The sequence below is a fragment of the Marmota monax genome, unplaced genomic scaffold (assembly GCF_021218885.2).
Source record: "Marmota monax isolate L192 unplaced genomic scaffold, Marmota_monax_Labrador192_F-V1.1 WCK01_AAM20220418_F8-fsc00072, whole genome shotgun sequence".
NCBI classification, from domain to species: domain Eukaryota; kingdom Metazoa; phylum Chordata; class Mammalia; order Rodentia; family Sciuridae; genus Marmota; species Marmota monax.
In genome coordinates, this window is record NW_026692356.1 from 3,066,357 (window position 1) to 3,090,574 (window position 24,218).

The following is a 24,218-nucleotide window of genomic DNA, read 5'->3' on the forward strand; positions in this document are numbered from 1 at the left end:
AGGAGTCCACAAAAAAATCTGATGAATTATGGATTATAATTCCTCTCTCCCAATTTCCCTCAAAATATATTAAACAAAAAAGCAGGCGGCTTTCTGTTTGGAAAAAAGCTTCCTTTGGGCATTGAAAGTATAGGCTGTGTTGGGGATGTGGAGGTGTGTGAGTGTGGATTGCTCCAGCCTGGGACTGCTGTGCCCCCCCTACTCAGAGGTTCTTCCTGAGGAATCAGCATCGGCTTTTCCTCCAAATGCCTTTGAATATATAGTGTGATCTGAGTTCCTGAGACCGCCTGCAGCCAACTTGTGCAGTAGCAAGAAAATGGGGGAGTTTTCCTGTCCAGTGGGCATTGAACTTGGGCACACCCCCACCCCTGAACTCAAGATGTGCTCCAGCCCCCTGCCACTTCCTGCTCCCAGAGTAGGCAATATAAAATATTTAGGGGCAATGCAGGAGTTTCCAGGGTCTCAATCCAAACCCCTTCCTTCAAATTCAAACTTCAGAGAGAGGAAAAAAACAGACCACGTATATCTGAAGGTGATTAATTGTCTTTATTGGAGGAAAACAAGAAGTCATCAACCTCATTATCATTATGATAGAAATCTTGATATGTATACATGATTGTCAAGGCAGAGAATCATTTGCTACATAGACCCATGAACAACTTTGCAATGCCGCAAACCTATGGGGGTTAAACTTCTTGCAGAGTTTATTACATGCATGGAATAAGTGCACAGTTTCCCTTCTTTTGGACAAGCATGTTTTTATGGGAAAATTGAACCCACCGCAAGCTGGTAGTAGTCGACATGGGAATGTTCCTGGGTTTGACATTGTAAGCTTTTGGAAAACATGCTCACTGTTGAGGGAGAGCCGAAAGAAGGGTAATTACATTATGTGTAGCCACAAAAGCCAATTTGGAAATAGTTCCAATGTTTATTCTGGGCAGAGTGTACCTTTGATGTCTTCTCACCTGAACGTGGGACTAAGATAAATGTTCTCTGAAACATGCCACCTTGTCTTTCAAAATGAGCACCCTGTTGCCATGTTACTGCCTTTCTGTTGACATTTGGACAGCATCTCAGGTCACCCTGAAACAGCCCAAGACCATGGAAGGACAGTGGCAGGCTTCAGAGATACAGGACTCATTTCTTTCCTTCTATAGCTCTTTTGCAGCCTGACAACCCTGTGCCAAAGCCCTGTCCACCCAAGTGCAGGGCTTCTGGAAGGCTGGTCTGGCAAAACTAAGATTTTTCTTTGGGAAGCACTTCAACTAGTGTTTGGGGCTGTTGAGTCCCTAGTGATGTCTCATCTCTGTGATGAAAGCCTCAAACACTCCTCTCATTTTCTTTTTTTCCTGTCCATAAGAAAATAAAATCACCTGTAAGTAAAATAATACAGCAAATCATCAGAAGACATAATAATCACATGAGAAGTTCCCCAGAAACAAAAAAATAATGTTAAAAAACAGTACGGCATATGCAGAAGCGGCCTTAATACAAAGGGTGAACGCAACAGTTTGTCCCTTTGGTGTAGAAAGATACAGACACTGAGAAGCCATGGCAGTTTGCTTTGTCCACAAAACCACATGCTGAATGTTTGGCTTCCAAATGCACAGCCTTTGGATTTGCAAAAGCAGAGCCCCCAGAGCCACAAGCTGTGCTGCTCCTGCTGCAGGAGGCAGGGTAGTCTGGGAAAGGCTAACTCCTTCCCGATGATTCTGGAGGCATCGGCTGTCATGTGGAGCAGGAGGCAGGCCAGGCCTTGGCCAGCATGCAGGGCAGACTTCCCAGCGGGGCCGGCTGCTGTGCATATGCCTGGGCTGCAGACCACGATGCACTGAGACCACCAAGAAGGGACCTGGTGAAGGAGTGTGGGCTTTTATCTTCCTCTTTCTCCTCTTCCTTAGATCTCCCTGCCACCGAGTTGAAGTTTTCGAGCTTACTCATCTGCATACAAATCTTCTTGGAGCCATCAGGAGATAAGCCCCAGTTTGAAAAAATAAACTGTTTTTCCAATCTCAACATTTTTCAATTCTGCAAACCAAAGGATTGGAACACCTTTTGCAAAGGTCTGGTACATTCACAGCCCCAACCTAGGACCAGGTACTCCCTCAAAAGGGTGGTGGGTTACATACAGGTATATACATTTTTTTTTTCTTTTGGAAACAAACTGAACAGTGTTTGGTCTGGAATGTGTTTAAGGAAAAGGTAAACTTTGTGGTGTATGAGGAGACAGAACAGGAAGTAGTACTGTTTCAGTAGAACATGCAAAGGGGTCGTGCACTGCCTGAATCAGAGGACCATCACTGCGTTTGCCAGGAGTAAGTGTGCAAACCTGGGAAGGAGTACATTTCTGTTTATGAAAATGGGAGGAGCTGCCCTTTGCTGGCCCTTGACTTTCTTTCTTATATCCAGCAGTGCATCTATGGCGGTCATGGGAAGGAAGGGGTGTTGGGGGCTGAAGCAGAGGCACTAGCCCCAGGTCTCATGTCTTTGACTCTGGAGCAATGGATCCAGTGTGGCTTCCCCAGCATGGAGAATCTATTTCAGCCCTGGCCCTCTGGATCCAAGGGGCCATGGGTCCAAAGCTCTAAAATACTGAGTCCATCTTCCCTGGGATATGGCCTTTTCTTTCTGTTTCCACAAGTGGAGAGAAGTCCCCTCTCCCACCCATAATTCACCCAGGCCATACTGGGCACCAAGGTGGACAGGTGGACAGCATATCAGTCCTGGGTAAACCAAGTCGAGGCTCACTATGTGGACTGCGTTCATCAGAATGCTGATGTTTTCTAAGAGCCAAACCTTTTTGCCTATTTGACACAGCCATCTTCTTTTGCCCCAGGCCTGATGGCCAAGCTCCCTGGACACTACCTTAAGACCTAGCTGGAGAGTGGCACCCTCTCAAAGTCACGAGCTGCTCCATGCTTTTGAGGTGAGATTCTTAAAGAAGTGACCGGAATCAAGGTCAAGAACACTATGTCACACCTGCTCTGTTATTTTATTTTTGACATGCTTTCAGCATAGTTCTTTTCTTTCCAAAGGAGACATGAAGGGCGATATTGTCTTTTCTAGTTTCCATGGAGGCAGGAGCAGCACACACTGGTTATTGCCAATCCCATAAGCATCCCTGGGGGTTCTGTCTCTCTAGCTGGGCAGCACCCGATCTCCTCAGGGGTTTTGTGGTGAAGTGCACTTCACCTAGGTATCCCTGCCCCTCCCAGACTCAACTACCTTGACCTCCCCAATCTGGGACTCCAGAGCATACTGTCTCTGCTGGAAAGCAAGGCTCTGCAGAGCAGGGAGCTACCAAGACTCTAGAGGTACCTTGGTGAAGAGTGATAAGCTGATAGCCTGTGGGACCTGAGCATAGCACCCACTCAATTCCAGATGAATGCCAGCTGCTCCTAATGCCTCATTTATGAGATGAAGATTAGGGGGTCAAGAGAGACAGACAGGCAGTGAAGGGAAGATGATTCGAGAACACATTCAAAATTGAATATCCATGTGAGGGGAAATAAATTCATTTGCACAGAGAAGGTGAAAGACCAAATGGGGGACTTGGGGGTCAAGAAGAAAGCCAGAAATGGGGCCTGTGTGTCTACCCATGGCTCAGCTGAGCATTCTGGGTGAGAGTATGAAATGCTCAGTTAATCCTAGTGGAACTGACATCAGTGGGGGGCTTTGCCATTCCATTTGTGAGGCTGTAAGCAAAGGTCTACTCTGCATCCTCTTCTTGTTTCCTCATAAAACATAAATAATGCCAAGTGGTTGGAAGAGAACCTTTATCTTTTTATACCAAGGGCTCTCTCAAAAGGGCAGACTCTTCCATATGGTATTTACTTCCCCATCTTTCTAAAACAATGGAAAATAACCTAAGTCCAGTGGCATCAAGACAGTGATGCTTCCTGATGTCATGATCAGCAGAATCTACTACTGGGCCCAAACCAGTCTCCATCTTGCACTGTTTTTGGGACCTGACACTCCAAGGGCCAAGTACTGACCCAGACAGCTCAGAAGGTACCTGCACAGGCTCACCCTTCACCTGTTCTGCATTTTTCAGGTACAAGATACTTTTAAATAACTGCATATAACATGCATCTCAGATATCAGCGCCAGAAACTATTTTCATCACCAATAACAGAACCTGGTTTTAAATGTTGCTTTCTAAACACAAATGCTGTGTGTTGCACACAGCAAAAAACAAAAACAAACAAACAAAAAAGAAAAAAAACACAACTCTACGCACATTACAGGTACCAAACTCAGGCTGATTATCTGATGCCCAGTAAATTTCTATTTACTTTTTTCTTATACTGTATGAACCTGAATGTTTCTGTGACACTTATTGGTAAGCAACATCCTAATCAACCTCTTAGAGTTTTCTCAAGAACTGTTTATAATACTTATGTCCTTGTCTTTCTGAGGGGGAGAGGTTGATGCTTCTCCAGTTTACATGACACTTGATTTTCAACTGGGCCTGCTATCATTTTACAGGCTTTTTCTAGACTTTTTGCACATTTTGAAGAGGGTAAGCTTAAATTTTCACCCCGTTCGCTTGTGTGGCAGATGCTCAGCAGGACTCCTGCCAAGCAGTGAGTGCATGTGACACATGTAGAACAGGTAGACCAGCTGCCCCTCTTTCCAGTTGCTCATCTATATCCTGCACTAATGTCCTTAGGAAGACAGGCTGGGGCTGCTGAGCCTGATAACACTGTGTATGTGTGTGCATGTGTGTGTGTGCATGTGTGTGTGTGTGTGTGTGTGTGTGTGTTGGGAGGGCTGTGTAGCACTAAAAGTAGGCAAAAGTGTAGAAGTGACAAAGATGGTTTGCCCAACAGGACCTTCCATGACTGGCCATTCACAGGAGAGGGGTGTGAGGCCATCAGCTGGGATGGCCACTAGACCATCAGGTGGACCTACTGACACCCTCCGTGGGCTCAAGGATGACTGTGCAGAATTGAGCCAGGGGCATTAGATGGGCACAAAGGCAGAGGGAGGCTTTGGAGCCACCTGCCTGGGTCTACAGAGAGCCTCCTGGGAAAGTGTGCCCTCTGTTGCACACTGCTCTCTCTCTCCTGCACACCTATCTACCACGTGGGTGCACAATGTGGCCTAGTGTCCCTGGACATTCCTGGTTTTAACATTAAGAGTTCCACATCCTGGGAAATCCTTCGTACCAGGCCAACTGGGGCATTTTTGATTTCCGGTTCCACTGAGGAGAGGGATGCCTTCACATACACGCAGGGCCTGGCTGAGGTCATCTCTGAATGTTTCCATGGGTGGCCAGTGTCCTGCGCACTTGGTAGTCACTTCTTCTTATCACCCCAGATAAATGGTTCCTTCTTCAGGACTGTTATCCTCCCCTCCCTTAGATAACATTCATAAACCAACAGGGTAAAAATATGGAGAAGCAACTTGTGAGTGTTGGAGGCCATTTTAAGTATAAGATTAGAAATGCATCTTTAAAAAACAAAGAGAGATTAATTTTAAAACTGCATAGCTGAGATCAGAGTTTCGTCGGTTTTCCCTCATGAGAAAAGAAGGGTGCACATGGGTTCACTTTAAACAGCACAGCAGCTTGCCCTTTGGTAAGGGAGGCTCCTAAATCTTGGCATTGTGGACATCTCGTTGACTGGTAAAGTCAGCCTGGGAAGCTGATCCCGGGTCTCCGGGGAGCAGGTGTCTTGGTTTCTGCTGTGGTTGGTGTGGGTTTTGCTGGAGAATCTGCGAGGAAAAGTTTTCTGCAGGCTCCTCCCCAACCCCCCAGAACTGCCCCTCCAGAGAAAGAGAAGTAAAGTGCACTCTCAGCCTTAGAGACAGATTCTCGATCCTCTTATTAGAATTTTAAAAAATACCTTGAAATTCTCCCCGGAGGGGGGGAAAAATCTCTTAAAGGTTAACATAAAATTACTATTGAAGAGCAAACGATAGAGGTCATGTAACTGAGAGATATAGAGCAAGAACACATACTTCTTAAAAGGAAAACAAAATCCTAATGCATAATATTTACTAATATTTAAATAATCCAGTTGAAACCATATTTTTTTTCCATGAAAAAATACACCCTAGACGGTTGCCTACGCTGCAGAGAGTGGAAATGGTGGAGTTGGGGGAGAGGAAGAAGAAGGTCCATTCGGTTAGAGCTTTGCAAGATTCATATATACAGCACCAGGTCCTATTAATTCAGCTCCCCTTGAGTCAGTAGAGTTTGTGAGAAATGAACACTTCAGAATTGCAGTATAAAATATGGCCATAAAAAAACTTGTGTCTTCCAGTCCTACGCAGGAAGGTGCACCAGGCAGGGCAGGGTCTTGGTGGCCCAGGGCTCCCCTTCCCTGGCTCCGCCCCCTGGTTCCCACCTCCAGAGCCGGTCACTTGCTTCCAGTGTGCACTGTCGTCACAGTGGTGGGCCTGGGTCTCCGCTCGGCTCCAACTCCTGAGACCCCTGACGAAGAGGAAATGAAACTACAGAGCGTGGAAGGTTCCAGACCTGCAGGGGAAGAGCAGACACTTGGGTTCAGAGATTCAGAAGAAAATTTGCAGCCCTTTCCCATCACAAGGGTCAGATGGGTTGGGTCTGTGGGGGACCAAACATTTGCCCACCCACGTGACTCTACAAGGTTTTTTTTTTCAGTGCTAGGGGTTGAACCCAGGTCCTTACACATGCCAGGTATGCACTCAACCACTGAGCTACAATCTCTCCATTTTTGCCTCCCCATAGGAAAACCATTGCAATATGTTCAAAATGCTTTATGCATAGACCCAACTCTCCTCTCCTCTTTTTTTTTCATTATAATTATAAATGCTTTGCATTTGTCTTGGCCACCATGATGAGTAGGCCCATCTACTGAGCACTTACTGCATAGGCTTTGGTTGGGTGTGGAACATATACTGTCATTGTAAGAATTGTTCAAATCTTTCAACAGCTCCATTAATTAGGCATTTTAAGAATGAAGAAAGAATCAGATATCCTCTTTTGGCCCCTGGTTGGTGTGTTGTCTATACTCTGGGCTAAGAAACACTTGGCATTGTGAGCATCTCATTGACTGGTCAATGTTTACTTTTTCTTGTGAGAAATCAGCAGCCCTTTGACCTGGAAAAATTCCTCCCAGGCTGCACGCAAACCCTCCATGGGCCCTGCTGCGGGCTGCATTAGCTGCTCCAGCAGTGCATGTCCCCAGAGAGCTTTGCACACTCAGACACAGGGAGATCCATACAATTAATTAATAAGATGAGCTTTGCCGTCAATGCCCACACACAATTCTTTAAATAAAAAACCAACTGTGGGTTCCCTCTGGTCAGAGTGGGGGAAAGATCTCTATTGACACATGAAGGTGGTCCACAGGTGTATGTGACTGTGTCAAGGAAGCTCATGGATACATCCTAGGAAGATTGTGATTGTGTGTGTTGGGGGGTTGCAGTCCTGAATGAAATGGGATGATCTTTAGTGGAAGGAGAACTTTTTCTGGGAAAGAATTTGATGTTCAAGGTGGAGCCAAGCTGAAGGGCTGCTAAGTGGTTAGGGAGATGAGAATTGATGGGGACAATCAAGGCAACTGTCCAAAGCAGAGAGGAGCCACTGGATGGCCTAGCATGAGACAGAGAGGACAGTAAAGAGAGGGCAGTGGAGGGGGGACTAAGATCTTGAGGATGTCAATGCTAAGTAAGGATAAGGGATGAAGAAAGACTAATACTATTTTTTTTATTGCAAAGTCAATGTACTTCCAATAAATGAGCTCCAATTATCATCATCCTCACCAAAAAAAAGTTAAAAGTCAGTGAGAACAACCATCAGGAGTCCCTACCACTCTCTCCTCCATCCACAGAATTACTGCACAATGAAAAGCAAATTGGAGGGGAAGGAGCTAGACCACGAAGTATCTGGGTCTCACGGAGACAGGCCCAGCTGTAGGGCCCTGGAGCCATAGGTGGATTTCTCATCTATAAATGGCAATAACAGTATCTGGTGTGTGTATTAAATGGTTCAATTAAAAAAATAAAGCCCTAGGGTGGTTGGGAGCATTAAGTGGGATAAAATATGGGAGGTGCCTGGCAGACAGAAGGCACTGGGCAGGACAGCTCCCTCTTCTCCGCCCCAGGCTTGTCTCAAATGCCCGCTAAAGAATTCTGGTTTTGCTACATACGCACAATCTTTTTGGCTGGCCAGACTGAGGCTGCTTGAGACACCTGCATTCGAGCTGTCCAGGCTGCTGCCGAGATGTAGTCTTCTCATATGCCTCACGACAGCTGTGGCATTAAATGCTTGCTGAAATTTAAGACAGGAAAATACCGGACAAAATATTCCAGATAGTTAGAAAAGACCCTGATGGCTTCCTTTTAAGCTCTGCTTACCCCAAGTGTTGCGAACTTCTCAAACCATTCTCAGGACACTTCAGAAAGAAAACTTCTATTGTCCCTTCTTCCAAAGTGTGCAAAGTTATTTTAACACCCCCCCTCTCCAATTAAAATAAATTTTGGAGATATAAGAAGAGAGTTTTCTTCTGACCTCATAAATATATACAACAAATGTAAGACAATTCTCTCCATAATTTAAGAGATTTTCGAATGAAAGGCATATTAGAAGAGTGTAATATATTAAAATGTGATGCTTTAGAATAGTATTTATTTTCCTATAATTGATACTTTTGTCCCAATTTATGGCATTTCCTCTGAATAAAATAGGGCAGTGGAATTAATTGTGTTTCTATATAGTCACTCGCTATTGACTCTCATGGAAAGAAAGCCAGCCCTTAATTACCCATGTTTTTTAAAACATAGTTTAGATCAAAAATCCATGATCACAAAACCTCTGTGGTTTATTTTCTATATTTTTGAATTTTGCATTAAATCAAACAGCATAGTGGGATTCGTCATTTTCTATTTGTACATGCATCTAACATCATTTGGTCAATTTCATTCCCAAGTACCTCCCCTTAACTTCTATGGGTTTAAATCCATTGCATTTTTATCAGAAAATATTGGTGAAGTCAACTCATATTTCCTGTTTTCTTTCCCCTTCCACATCACTTTAGTAAAAGCTGACTCTTCAAAGTTGCAGCAAAGTGAAGAGAGATGAAGGGGTTTATATTGCTTATGAAATGGCAAATGAGTAAGAGCCGGCAGGATTGCTATCTTTGAATCTCAGAGGGGAAAGGTTCAATCACACATGGTATCCCTCTTACACTATGGTCCTCCCTCCAGGTCTTAATCATTATCAGTTAAAATTAACAAAATTAGCTGGATGAGGTTCTGGGAATTTCCATCCAATTAGGGTGATAGTGACCTTTAGAAGTAATAACGCTCAAATGACAGAGCAAGATTCACGAGAGTGGTTAAAGTCACTGCGAATTAAAAAAAAAAAAATGCTCAGGACTTACTCTCCATTTGCTTTTGGCAAAGTTCTTCCGGATCTGGGCACTGACGGACTCATGGATATTTTTGTTGAGGGCCGTGTCACCAGCAATCCTGAAATAGAGGCAAAGATATTCCTTCAAAAAGGGCAAATGGGTCCCAGGTTGTTTCCCAGGGAACCTCCTCCTGTCCTCAGGAAAACATAGCCTCGTGAGAGGGTGACTTCTCTCACCCTGTGACTCACCCCTCAACTCACACACGCCACCACATCACCCCAAGGTCCTAGCCCACTTTCTGTACTCTGTACCCTTCCCTGGATCTGCAGACACTCTCCTCAGAACCTTGCCACCAACCTCTTGTTTTTCCCTCCTTTGCCCTGAATTCACTTCCAGCCTGTTCCCTTTCTGGGACCCCCTCCCTCCACTCCAGCTCTTAACCTGCAAGTCTCTGAGCTCACACATGTCTTCTGACTGCTCTGACCACCAGAACCTCCCCAGGGCCTGGCTTCTAGCTTCCTTGCAGCCAAGGTCCTGACTTTCTGCCCTCCTCAGGGCCTCTCCTCCAAGGACCCTGTGGGTGTGCTCACCTCCCTCCTGGCTCCATCTCAGCTGAGCTAAGCTCTGTGGTGACATTCTATCCATCTGCCCCAGCCCTGTTCTCCTACCTTCTCCACCTCAACTCAGTCCTGCTTAGTGCATCCTCTATACTTGTACTTTCTAGAAAGTTCCAAGAACTTAGAGGATCATGTCCAATCTGTATTCAACTGGGTCCTTGATTGTCCTGGGCAATCTTTATTATGGTTTTAGTTTATTTCCAAGCCTTTTCTATTGGTGTGCTCTTCTACTCCATTCTCTCTCTCTCTCTCTCTCTCTCTCTCTCTCTCTCTCTCTCTCTCTCTCTCTCTCTCTCTCCCTCCCTCCCTCCCTCCCTCGTCTTGCAATTGCCACTTCTTCCTCATCTTACAATTGCCAATCTTAGGACCTGGAGGTCACTCACAGCCACACTCTTCTCTCACCCTTCTTGACCATGACATCACCTTCCCCTTACATCTGACACCTTGGCCTGCCCCTCTGATCAGAGAAAGCTGTAGTCTTTTCTTAGTCTTTCCTGGGCTTTGATCCTTCCACCTTCCTTTTCCAGTTTAATATCAAACAATACGATTTTAGATTGGTATCTGATGCCTGGAGTTTATGGAATCTTGGAAAAGTCAAGGGGCAGGTGCCAGAGTTGTGGATCACTCTCACTGGCCGGAAGGGAACTGGTACAGGAGAAAACCTTGCACCACCCAGACCCAGTCTGCCCAGGCCATGGAACATTCCAGATATCACATACTATTAATCCCAACTGCTTCGGGAAAGGAAAGGAAGAAGCTCAGGGCTTATTCAGGTAAGAAATCATCCCATTAAACCTTTCTTTCCCTTCAGAATTGCAAACTTGGTCAAGGGCCAAGACACTGAGTCCATACCAGGTAGGTCCACATTTAGAATCCAGTCTAATATTCCCAGCTGACAGCATCTTTCCCCTAAATATATTCCCCTCTTCTCCCAGCAGGGATAAAGACACAGCCAAGAGGAGGCTCAGAGAGCAACTGATGTGAGCCAAGTTTTCATTTCCAACAATTGCCAATTGCCCCCTTCCCCAGACACACATGGGTGAGACAGAAATAGCACATAGGACTGGACAAATCCAAAATCAGAGGAGCAAACAGGTTGGGGAGCTGTAGGCCTCTTTATTAAGTGTTTTCTCACGGGAATGCTTTTTTCTGGACCATTTTAAAGAGCTAATCCTCAGAAAAGTATAGCAATTCCAATATGTTGGTGGCCAAGTCTTTCTTGGAAATAACTGGGCCAAAGTGGTAGGAAATGTGGAATTCCTCAGATTGAACGCTGCTTCGGGCCAGAGTCAGACTCCAAACCAAACAGGCTGGGGAGCAGGGGATGTCAGAGAGTCTGGCCCTGGGGTTCCACCTGCTTCTTGGCGGTATGGTCTCTGATACTTTGGGCCTGGGGCCTGCTGCCTGCGCTGTGCTTCCCACACCTTCTCTGTGGGTTATCCTGGGCCCAGATGTAAGGAAAAGGCAACTCTGAGTTATTTTAGGAATGTTTCATGTTCACTTCCCACAGAGTCCTGGGCTCTACTACAGCTGGGTGAGAGTCATGCTGGGCAGCAAGTGGCCCAGAGGCTCCTGCCAGGCAGTCATCGAGGGTACAGTCACCTTGGGCCACAAGTACACAGCATCGTCCTTAAATGCGCACCATAATGAAATGGTTGCTACTGCTCACAGTAAGCTAGGAAGGTGACCCTAACGACGTGGCCACCCTGACGCTCAGTGATCCTAGCTTCAGCCCTATTCATCAACAGCACTGGAAGAGTGGGGTCTTAAAACGGAAGGGATCAGTGGTCTCCCAGATTGTCTAGGAATTGACGAATGTTTCTGAGACAGAAGAATTCCTGTAGAAATCTGTAAGCGCACACAGATTCGGAAAGCTATGGGTAAACATCTTGTTCACGTCTCTTGCTCCCTGGTTTTGTCCTCTACATCACCAGTGTAGACGACCTTTACAAATCGCACCTTTTGTGGCCTGTCTCACTAGCCCCTGCACTCCCAGAGCATACACGTGCCCACTCCTTGCCCTTGGTGCTTGGGGTTTTGTAGGTGATCCACTCTCCCTCCGTGGCCTTGGTTCTGTTTCTCTAGCCACTTGCTCAAGGTAGGCCTGATGCTATTCCAAACAGTGCTTTGCTGGATTCTTGGGCTGCTTCCCAATTCCTATGGCCAATCAGTGCTAGCATGGCTGGAGCCCTGAGGAGGGGAGGGGGTCTCTGTCAATAATCGGGAGCGTGATGGTTAATTTTATGTGTTAACCTTGGCTAGAACATGGTACCCAGATGTCTGGCTAAATGCTAGTCTGGATGTTGCCGTGAAAGTATTTTTTAGATGAATTTAACATTTCAATCAGTAGGCTTTGAGTAAAAACTATTTTTATGGGTGGGCCTCATCTCATCAATGGAAGGCTTTGAAGAAAAAAAGAGGAAGAGGGAATTCTGCCTCTGGACTGTTTTCAGAGTTGAGCTGCAACATCCGATCTTGCCTGGATTTCTGGTCTGCTAGCCTGCCCTACCCATTTATCTAACCCCACAGTCACATGAGCCAATGCCTTAACTCCCTAACATCAACCAATCTTCTATACACTCATCACTTTAGTTCACTTGTCAATGAAACTGGAGACAGGTGCTCAGAACAATCCGACCTGAATAAATGATCTCTGGTAAGATGGCAGGGTGCTGCCCTATAATGGGGATGGGTTCCCATGCTGCCGCCCGTCTTTCCCTACCCTTGGACCATCAGTCAGCAGCCTGTGGGTTCCTGAACCTCAGTGAGGGGCTGGGAAACATCTGCCTTCTCCAAGGAGGGCTTTACAAAGAGCCTTCTTCTGCAAAGAGACGGGTCTGTTGTGAGGCTATGGGAAGGCATCTGTGGCTCCAAGGCCTTGCCTAGTCCTGGGTGGCTTGGAATAAGTAGGACAAACAGTGTGCAATACTGAATGATGGCTCTGGTATGATGGTATGTTGGCTGTGCTGTGGTCACAGCTTCTGGAAGAGCGGTGTTGGATAATGCTGCTCTGCTGACGTCCTTATTTCAACAAGTCTGCATTACCTTCTGAATCCTCTGCCTGGCCAATTTTACCTAATAGAGAAAGTACCATAAATGCAGGCAACAGGGGGTTTTGGTGCTAATGTTTGTATCTGATGCATTTGATGTTACTGTTTTCCGTGTTTGACTTCCTGGGAAGTCAATCAATAATAAAATTCTAAGAGCCCTTGGGGGAAAACCCCTCTAAATCAGGTGACATTCAAGAGACTGCCCGCAGGCAGGCACATCCTGCCATGAGACACGGGCTGACAACTCTGAGGCCTTCACCTCTGGCTTGACCTCTCTCCTGAGCTCCACACTCCAGCAGTGCACCTGCCGCAGTCCAGCACATGCAAAGCCCAGCTCATCTCTCCACCTAAGCCCTTCTCTCCCAGGCCTTAAGCTGGAAACTTGGTTATAATCCTGGGCTCTCCCCATGCTCTGCCAACACCTGGGGCCTTTCCAGCCCTGACTGGAGTGGACAGACCCCTCCATCGCTGTTATGCTCCCGTGGGAAGGCCACCTCCCCATTCTGGCCTGCACCTTCCTATCCTGCTCCACACCCATCTACCACCCACCTTTATCCTGCAGCTGGAGGGGGCTTTCAAAATCAAACCTGACTTCCCAGCTTAAAACCAATCCAGGCCCCATCACCCAGAGGGGAAAGTACAAATTCCTTAGGTCGATAATAAAACAGTGGTAAGTCACATATATTAGGTGTCAGATTTGGTCTCTTTGTCACATGCATTATTTCATTTAACTCCTTGAAAAACCCCTCAGGATACGTATATTGTTACTTATGATCTGCATCCTATAGAGGAGACCAAAAGCCAGGCCAGATACCTGCTAGTTCCAGTTCTTCTTTCTAGTCTCATTTTCTACTTGTTGTCTCTGTCCACTCGGACTCCAGAATACCAGGTGCTGGTGGCACCGTGAGTAGATGCACAGTGTTTGGTCCCCATTCTGTGGCCCAGGTTGCTCGTCCTGCTTGGAGCTCCCTTCTCTCTGCTGGCCAGGTGGAAACCTCAGGAGCAGGGCTGGGCTCACCCTGCCTCTCTCCCTGCCCCGTCAGAAAGATTTTGTTTTGATTTTCAAAAATGCTCAGTAAACTGGACATGGTGGAGCATGCCTGTAATCGGGAGGCTGAGGCAGGAGGATCATGAGTTCAGAGCCAGCCTCAGCAACTTAGTAAGACCCTGAGCAACTCAGGGAGACCCTGTCTCTAAATAAAATATAAAAAGGGCTGTGGATGTAGCTCAGATGTTAAGCACCCCTGGGTTCAATCCCAGGTACCAAAAAAAAAAAAAATCGCGAGGAAGGAGAGACCAGGTTTGTACTGGCCATCTTCCCACCTTCTAGAGAGTGAGGCTGGCTGAGTGAATGGGCGCTAGGAGGCAAACCATTTCCCTTTCCTCCTCAATAATTGCAAAGTCTCACAGCTTTAACGGCCCACTGTGTATGAAATGGGAAAGTCTTTACTATCTGTATTATCACATACTTGCCACTAGTGTCTCAGGTGACTTTATCTTTATTTTTTATAGACGAACAAGTTATCTTTATTATTTATTTATATGGGGTGCTGAGGATCGAACCCAGTGCCTCACACATGCCAGGCAAGCGCTCTGCCACTGAGCCGCCACCCTAGCCCCTCAGGTGACATTTTAAGAAACATCCAGACACACAGTGGAAACTCCATGCCTTTGAAGAAAACCCCTCCCCCCACCTTCCTTTCTCCCTCTTCTCTTCTCCCTTGAAGTGAGGCAGTTCTGGCTGGAATCCTGCCTTTGACATTAGTTAGTTGTGCATTTTGGTTTAAGTTATCTTTATCTTTCTGTTTCCTTAGCTCTGAAAAGAAGATAAAACCTACACTGCAGGGTTCTTCTGAAGAGAGAAAGTGACACTGTAAAGCCTTCAGCACAGTGCCTGGAACAGGAGACTCAACAAGCAGCTGGCGTTATGAATCAGAGTGCTGTGACGCTCGGTCAGGACAGTGCCTTTCCACAGGTCCCCTGTGGGAGGGAGGCTCACAGCATAGGGAACTCTGCAGGCGATGCTTCAGAAGATGGTGGGCTAACCAGGGCAGTGTCCTACAGTGCTCCTTAGGGGGTCTCCCTCCGGAACTCAGCTCTTTCTCCATGTATTATCCTCTCTTCTCCTTTACCTGCAGTGCTGGGGACAGAACTCAGGGGTTCATGCTGCCAGGCAAAGTGCTCTACCACCGAGTGACACCCTTGAGCCCCTAGTTTCATTACAGTGGGTGCTATAGTTTGGGTCTTAAATGTCCCCGAGAACTCGTGTGCTGAGTGCTTGTTCCTCAGAGTGGCACTATTGGCAGGTGGTGGCACCTTTTAAGAGGTGGGGCCTCTTTTTTTTTTTTTGGTACCTAGGATTGAACCCAGGGGTGCTTAACATCCGAGCCACATCCACAGCCCTTTTTATATTTTATTTAGAGACAGGGTCTCACTGAGTTACTCAGAGTCTTGCTAAGTTGTTGAGGCTGGCTCTGAACTCATGATCCTCCTGCCTCAGCCTCCTGATTACAGGCATGCTCAGTGGCCTTTTAAGAGGTGACACCCTTGAGCCCCTAGTTTCATTACAGTGGGTGCTATAGTCTGGGTTTTAAATGTCCCTGAGAACTCATGTGCTGAATGCTTGTTCCCCAGAGTGGCACTATTGGCAGGTGGTGGCACTTTTTAAGAGGTGGGGCCTCTTGGAGGTCTTAGGTCATTGGGGTTGTGCCCTCAGAGATTGTGGGACACCAGTCTCGTTGTTTCCTGGCCACCATGAGGTGAGCATCTTCCTCTACCATGTGCTCTCACCGTGATGTGCTGCCCCACCACAGACCCAAAAGTGACAAGGCTACTGACTATGGACTGAAAGCTAAAACAAACCTTTCCTCTTTTTAAGTTGACTGCCTCACATATTTGTTATAGTAACAGAGAGTTGACTAACACATTGAATATTTTACTACTCTTAGAATTCGTTTCAAAATGGATGCCCACTGGGGTTTTCATAAAAAGAGTTACAATTAACTAACATTTGCTCTGCACAGGACATTGTAATAATCCTTTACATGTGTTACTTCCTTATTTATTATGTCAAATATATACATTTGGGAATGCTATGCTCATTTAATAATGAGAAAATTGAGGCTCAGAAAAGTCAAGTATAGACTCAAGTTCACGGCTAGTCAACAGCGAAGCTGGGTTCTAACTTAGAGAAGCACAAACACAAGGCAGCCCCAACTGCTCTGCTGAAAATGTGCAGAACTCCATGAAGCATCAAGAAGCCCCTCTAGAGTGAAAAAAAAAAACTCACTAATTGGAAAACCATCTGAAAAGGAAAACACATACAACTTCAATCCGTTTAACTACTAATAAACTCAAGGAATGGAACTCCAATCCTAACACCTCCCTGGGTGATTACCTTCAATAAAAATGATCCTCAGCAACTTTCTGTAAACTGAAGAGCTGCAACTATCTTTTGCACCGTTGACTTCTCATGAGTGCATTCAGAAGATTGTGTCCGGTGGACACAAAAGGGTTCAAATGTCAGCTTGGGCAGAGGAAGGGCCCTGGCCAGGATGAAATGAAACGAAGACTTGGGTGGATTTCCTAAATGAGGGCCAGCAGGAAGTTTTTTTCCCTGGGAGCACATGACAGACAACATGGTCTTCACTGTGTGGGGGTGGGTTCTTACCATGGGTGCCGAGCTGCCTGCTCACACGTGTATCTTTTATTTGGATCTTTCTCCATCAGATTCCGAATGAAGTCTTTTGCTGTTCAAAAGAAAGATACAACAAGGCATTACTTTGTGGTGTGACATGTGACAACAGGATGCCCCCACATATTCAGGAATGTCATATGTAGCATAGGATACCCAAGACCAGCCCTTCATGGACCCTGCTGTATCTCAGAAACAAAAGGTACCAACCCAGGCTTTGACTCCAAGGGTGACTTGGTGAATGAGGAGACAGCAAAGCCAGTCTGGGACCCTGACTTCCATCTCCAGGTCCCTTGTCACTAGCTCATCTTTGGTTCTGAGAGGAGAGGCAGTGACCAGATGATCACACGCCTGTCTTCAGTTCACCACTGCCTCAGGGAGGTCCTCCCCATGGGCTGGACAATGCTGTCAGGTCCCGGGCCAGGTGTGGAGGGAAGCCAGTCCCTAGGGCCACCATCCACAGCCCACTCAGCCCATTAGGAACCCATGGACATGAAATGAGCCGTACAACGAGGTACTCCCTGGGGAAGGAGAGTGCTCGGGACCCAGGCCAGGACCTTGGCCCAGAAGCAGGATGCTGAGGCCAAGAGGGCAGGGTCACAGAAATGAAGAATGACATGGTGTGACAGCCTGAAGCCTGTTGTGCTTCAGGTGTGGGAGCACCCTGCCCACCAGACTGGGCCTTCTGGGGGCCAATGCTTCTGGTTATGCCCTCCTGGGCTCAGAAGCACAATATTGCCCAGGGGGCTCTTTTCTGCAGGCCTTGTAGGTCTATAGTGTGGGCCTGGGTGTCAGAAGATTGAGGAAGAAGGCAAGGTGTTTCCAGTTAGGAGGAAATAACAATAAATAATAAAGTGCTCAGCCGGATCAGCTTGTCAGAGACTGTCTGTTGTTCCATCTGATCCTCTGGAAGATGGTGTGTTACTCCTCCTTGGGGAAACTGAGGCCTGCAGACACTTTGCCACTCTGCCCGGGTTTTGGTTTGGCTCTTTTTCCCTCAGGAAAGATGGTGAACTTTGTCGGGGACATTTCTGTGTGGTACCACAGCTAAAATGCAGGGGCGGGAGTGAGGGCTGGGGTTTGAATCCTAGCTCAGCTGCTTACTTGCTGTGTGATTCTGGTCCAGTTATTTTATCGTCTGGGACTTCAGTTTGTCCATCTGTCCAATGGGGATAAAGCAATACCTTCTTGATGGGTTATCCTGAGGACCGAGGGAGTGGACACACTAGTGTTCTACACACAGTTGGTGCTTGATAAATGACAGACAATAATGTTTCACTCCCAGGGCATGGGGAGGGGAGGTGGAGAATGAGGAAGTCCAGGCCCTTTGGTAGGGCTCAGGTTAGATGTTCCAAGCCTGTCTTCCATTCAAGCCAGCCTCCAAGTCAAGGCCAAATATGTAGCTCATAAAGCTCCCTTGGAAGAGGTCATGGACTAGAAGTTCATGTCCCCTAGAATTCATGTTGAAATCCTAATTCCCAAGATGATGGAATTGGGAGGTAGGGCCTTGGGGGACGGATTAGGTCATAAGGGTTGAGCTCTCAGGAAAGAGATTAGTGTCCTGTAAAGAGAGACCCCAGAGAGCTCTCTGCTTGCCTGTCCCCCATAAGGACAAAGCAAGAAGATGGTCTATGAACTGGGAAGCAGCCCTCGCTAGACACGGAATGTGCCAGCAACTAGATCCTGGACTTTCAGCCCCCCGAACTGTAAATGTCTGTGGTTTAATCCACCCAGGCTGTGGGTATTTTTGATCCAGCAGCCCCAATGGACCCAGACAAGAGCCCTGGGACCATTCTGGTTTAAGTGTCCTAGGGAGCAGCAGCGCAGGGCAGACCTACCAGAGTCGGAGATGTCATCCCAGTAGGGAGAGTCGAACTCATATTCTGCCTTGAGGATCTGTTCAAAGAGCTTGGAGTCGTTTTCGTCATAAAAGGGAGGGTAGCCACAGAGCCTGGAAAACAAGGCAGGGTAGGGTCTGAGGGTCTGTGCCTCTGCTGTGCCGCCTCTGCACTTCCCCTGGAAGGAAGAGATGTGACCTACCCTGTTGAGGTCACCTGAGCTCTGCAAGCTTCGAGGACCATCTGAGCAAAGGAGCCACGTGTTCTATGGGCACAGGTGGCCCCCCAGTAATCACGATTCAGAAAGTAGCAGAAAGGGTTAATCCCAGTGATCATCAGAGGTAAATACATATATTTAAACTCACATTAACTCTACAGTATATTAACCAGAGACCCAGGCATCCTAGCAACCCTAGTGTTATTGATCTTATGTGGTCCCTAATAGATGATGAGTTGGTGGAAAGAATAAAGGAAATATTTTAAGTTTAATATACAATCTAGGGTCCCTCTAAGTTCATTTTATTTAAAAAATTATCATAGGAAGAAAGGGAAATTTTGCCACCTTGAGTACCAGCCTGCCCTGAGTGGCCGTAACCCACCCAGGATTGCCCTTCTATGCCCACAAAGGGTATGGGGAAGGTTATAGTTTCGCCCATAAACATGCAATAAGTGTCAAAAGGAGGTGACATGTTTGTGACTCTGCAGTATCAGCCACAGTACCATTTCAAAGTTGGCTTTTAGAAGGTTTAGTTAGGATGTTGGTGGAAGAAACTTATAGATCCAGAAGGACTGAGGATCATCGAACAAAATAAGAGGAACAGAAATTTTGATTGAAATATACCAAATACAATTTTGACACAAAATTGTGCCTTCTGGGGGTCGGGGCGAAGCTCACTGGGAGAGTACATGCTTAGCACGCATGAGGTCCTGAGTCCTGTGTTCTACCCCCAGTATAAAAAAAAAAAATTAGTTTAATTTTTCAAAAGCATGGTTTCTCCTTCCAGCTCTGTTCTCAGTCTCTTTACCTCTGGAAGGCCACAGATTCATTTCTGGGTACAAAATTTCCTTTTCTGAAAATAGAGGCCACCAGACTAGAAAATTCCTAATTCTTTTTGGTTTAAGCTACTGCAGCTCTTCTCCCAGTTTGTTCGATTGGCTAAAACAGGTAAAGACCTGGAGAGGGTGGGAGGGAGGGAGGAGGGGATGGCGGGGCCTAGTCCCGGAAGGCCAGGTGCAAAGCTGGACAGCACATATCTGGCTTCTGGGGACAGAAGGTGACAGCCACCTTGCTGTCCCTGTGCTAAGCCCTGGAACTTCACGCATAGCATACCTCTAGGTTGTTCTAAACACAGCCACAGCCTAGAGACCAGTTTAATGAGAACAAATTAGTGGGAACCAGAAGACTGCAGGTCTGTGAGGATCAAACTCTCAGCCTATGAGAAATGTATTAAGGTGAGAACACGGCGTGGGACCACCCATCTTCAGCTGCTCCCACCAGGAGAGGCAACTGGCACCAGCCACTGCAGAGGGCATGAGTGGTGGCATTTTTCAAGGCTGAGAAACATTCTGCAGGACGATAAGATTCAAAATCATTTATCCCCACTAGGCCATTTCAGGGGCTGAGTGTTTGGAAAATTTCATTTTTCAAGATTTGCTGCTTTTGGCGAAATGAACAACAGCCAGCACTTCGGAAACCACCAGGCACATACTTCATGCACAAGGAAACCCCAGGCCGCCTGGAGATGGATATGTAAATTTTTCCCATAATGAGGATTTGGGCTAAGTGAAATGTGCATATTAGGAAAAGCAGACAGAGCAAATTGTTAGTTTGTCTTGGAAAAAAACTAAATTTCAGATATGTGAGGTTTTTGTTTATTAAAAACCGAGTATGTTTTACTTTATGGTTTGGCTTTCTTTTCAAGAAAAAAAAAATCTTAAAAAAAAAAATCCCAAGAAAGATTTATTCTTCTGGTGCCAATTTCTTTTCATTTTAGCTCTTTTTTTTTCTTTTTTCTTTTATTGGCATACAATACTGTGTTCACACGGGTGTACTGAGGACAGGAGAAAATGAAATGGATCTAGCTTGGAACCTAAGTGAGTTAAAATTAAAGAAGATTTTTAAAACAAAGATTATTAGTAGTTTGTGTGGAGGAAACCCAAAAGAGCGCCCTCTTCTGTTCATATATGGAAAGGGGATCTGGAGCAGTCATGGGGATGCTATTAGCACTTGTAATAATCTTCTTTTTTCTTTCTTTCTTTTTGTACCAGGAATTGAACCCAAGAGCGCTTAACCACTGAGCCACATCCCCAGCCCTTTTTATTTTTATTTTGACACAGGGTCTCACTAAGTTATTTAGAGCCTCGAGAAATTGCTGAGGCTGGCCTTGAACTTGTGGTCCTCCTGCCTCAGCCTCCTAATCCTCTGTTCTTTATGGGTGTTACTGAAGTGTGATTTACTTTTTCATATCAAACCTTTTAAATAATCCTTGATATATAACTCAAAGATGATAAAGCCATTCTCAGTTTTCCAGGCCAAAAAGTTTATGGTTCAGAATAGCATGGAAATTTCTCAACCCGATGATGGCTGTGCCTCAGAAAGGGAACCCACTCTCAAAGGACCCTCTCATGGTCCCCATTGCAGCCATGGAACTATCATCCAGGAAGTACCCTCATACCTTCTAGATTTCCTGTTGCTGTTTAATTTGTCATCCATCAACCTGTGGCAAGTGTGTGCAAACAGACTGCTAGTTCTAGTAGCCTCAGTTGATTCCTTTTGGTGGATTGAGAACTCCACCAAGATCAATACTGCACTATTTTACATACACCTCTCCCCAAGAGCTAAATGTCCCAGACATCTCCCATCAGCCCCTTTAGAGCCACCTGCCCTATGCCCCGGAGGCAGTCTGTATGGACAGGTGAACAAGGGCAGTACTCTCTGACATTGGAGGGGACCAGTCCATGGGGACCACAGCAGAGATGGGGAAGAAGGGAGAAGATCAATGATAAGCCCCTCTGACCTGGCTCTCAGGCGGGTTCACCTTTGGACAGAAGGCTGTGCCTCTCCTGGGAGCATACTCAACTGGATCCTGTCTCTGATCCTGGTAACAAATCCTTCCCTCCCATCCTTCCTTGGGGCCTAGCAGGATTTGATCCCCTCACACCACACCTTTCTGTACAGTCCTGATACCATTCTCATTTCAATGGCCAAGGGACTAGCAATGCAGCAAAGCCAGGGCTCAAGCCCATGCCACCTACTCAAGATCTGTGTTCTTAATTCCTGTGTTGATTCGCTGAAGGGAAGCCTACTTGAGAAGGGAACCTTCTGCTCCAGTCTTGACTTTGAATTTTCTATGTGGGTCATTTGCTTTGCTCTTGCCCCAACCCCTTCATCTGCAAGGAGGACCCTGTGATAATAGGATGCTACTTTTCCAAGCCCAGCTCACACAGTCTGGGGCCTGTTTGCTAAGGTGCTCAGAGCTAGCTCCTTGTACACAAGATGTTTCTTGGTTCTGGACTGGGGTAAAAGCTGAGCACATTACCTGGACTGTCCTGTCCCTGGCCTTCGCCTGACTCTGGCACACCTTAGAAGACTAGTTGGGGTGTTATGAGGAAGGCCTGGCCTCTCTCTGCAGGTGGAGCAGGTGTGTCACAATGTGCTTTCACTGCAGTGCACAGAGCTGTGGTGCTACTTCTCACACTGTCCACGGCCTGATCTGTCCATGAACTCCTAAGGCAGGACCATGCCTTACCTTAGTATATGAATTCTCAGTCCCCAGGCCAGGACCTGCCTGCAGCTGATGCTGGACAAATGCTTAGATGCCCGGACACATACTTGGAAAAGAGGCTCCCTCCATGGCTGCTGAGCCCCAGAGGCTGGGCTCTGAAGCAGAGATGAAGACCTGGGGTGCAGCAGAACCCCACTGCCCCAGCCCAGGGGGATCTCAACGTTCTCTCCTAACCTGACTCCCCACTGCATGTTCCCCCTACAGGAGGCATGTTGGAAAGACCAACATTCTACGTCATTCACAGACATTCCAGAAGAACCCAGTGTGCAGGCCCGCCTTTGAGGGCAGACTGGCCTGCTTCTGTGGAGAGGATGCAGTGTGGTCTGGGTTCCCCAAAATGGCACTCCTGGGCATGGACCTATTCCATACAGGAGAAGTTTTTCCATGGAGAAGGCTTTTAACCTAAATGAATGTGAACATCAGCAATGGCCCACTGTGGCTGATTCGGCAGTGAACTGTTTTTCTTGGAAACTGAAATGCTATAATAGCATAAAAGCTCCTGTCGAGAGGCCCAGTGAGTTTACCATGGTCATTATCCTACATTAACTTATGTTCTTCTGCTGGCTTGTCTTTGGCCACGGTTCTGCCTCCCTGCAAAAAATGGACATGTGCTGAAAGGATGTGCAAATATGCCACCTCTCTGTCTTTATGTACCTTCATCTCCATCATTCACCTCAGCCCTGGATTCTTGCCCATCTCTTGCCCCTCTTGAATGATGAGCTTAAGGTCCTGTTTTTCCTAACGGCTTTTGATATCAGAGACAGACACCAAAAGGTCAGGAAGAAGATGGTAACAGAAGGGACAGTGAGAAAAGGCAGTGACTTGAATTATAAAATTAATTTTATTATACCATTCTTTTCTATGGTAAGAACGCTTTAGATGAGATCGACCCTCTTAATGCATATTTATACATTATTGTTGACCTTGGCACGACATTGTAGGCAGATCTCTAGAGTCTATACATCTTGCTTAACGGAAATGTTGTGCCCTTGGTCAGTAACCTCACCTTTCCCTCTCCCTCGGCCCTGGCAATCACTCTTTGATTCTACAAGTTTGATTCTTAGACACCTCGTGTAAGCAGAATCGCGTGTATTTGCTTTTCTGTGCTCCTTTATTTCACTTAGCGTAAGGCCCTCAAGGTCATCCATGTTGCAACGCATTGTGGAATTTCGTTCCTTTTGGAGGCTGGATAGTATTCCACAGTACGTATACACTATCTTTTATTTCTCCACTCATCTGCTGATGAACATTAGGGTCGTATCCACCCTTTGGCCATAGTGAATAATGTTATGAACATGGGGGTACGATGGCTCTTTGTGATTCTGATTTCAATTATTTTGGAATATTTCTAGATTGGATGGGTGATACTATTTTGAACTTTTTGAGGCACCTCCAGAGTGTTTTCTTTAGTGGCTGTCCCACTGCATCCTCACCAATAGTCACTGTCTTCTGTTTTCTTGATTTCCTCCAAATGCATACAAATGGTCTACAAGTATATGACAAAATGCTCAGTGTTACTGATCATCAGGGAACTGCAAATGAAAATCACAATGCAAACCACCCCACACCTGTTAGGATGGCTCTGATCAGGCAGTGACTTTTAAAAAAGTATTTACACATAAATCTTATAGTACTTCAAGGTCTTAGCTAACATATACATTCTACTTAGTGCCTGCCATGGTTTGAATGTTGCCTTCAAAACTCATGTGGCGTTTAATCACCCTTGTGACAGTTCTAATCACCCTTGAAGAGGTGATTAGGTCACAAGGCCTCTGCTCTCACAAGTTGAATACTGCTGTTATCTTGGGACAGGGTTCCTGATATAAGGATAAGTTTGGCTCCCTTCCTCCCTCTCTGTTTTGTAAACTTGCCCTTGCCCTCTCTTGCCCTCTG

The 24,218-nt window shown here is 46.4% G+C and overlaps 1 protein-coding gene across 4 annotated transcripts in view; it reads right to left on the minus strand.

Annotated features, from left to right (window-relative positions):
• Positions 1–525: 525 nt before the first annotated feature.
• The window catches only part of Camk1d (calcium/calmodulin dependent protein kinase ID), a 405,245-nt gene continuing 381,552 nt past the window's right edge, over positions 526–24,218 (minus strand). For 2 of the 4 annotated variants that reach the window (XM_046442306.2, XM_058578622.1), the window contains exons 7-11: positions 18,541–18,653; positions 16,679–16,757; positions 9,372–9,459; positions 8,143–8,260; positions 526–6,484 (exon numbers count right to left, since the gene is read on the minus strand). In XM_046442306.2, the coding sequence (XP_046298262.1) occupies positions 6,366–6,484; positions 8,143–8,260; positions 9,372–9,459; positions 16,679–16,757; positions 18,541–18,653 (517 nt within the window). In that variant the 3' untranslated portion in view covers positions 526–6,365. Of the gene's footprint in view, positions 6,485–8,138; positions 8,261–9,371; positions 9,460–16,678; positions 16,758–18,540; positions 18,654–24,218 lie in introns of all 4 variants that reach the window. The other 2 variants (XM_046442307.2, XM_046442308.2) reach the window with 2 other exon arrangements.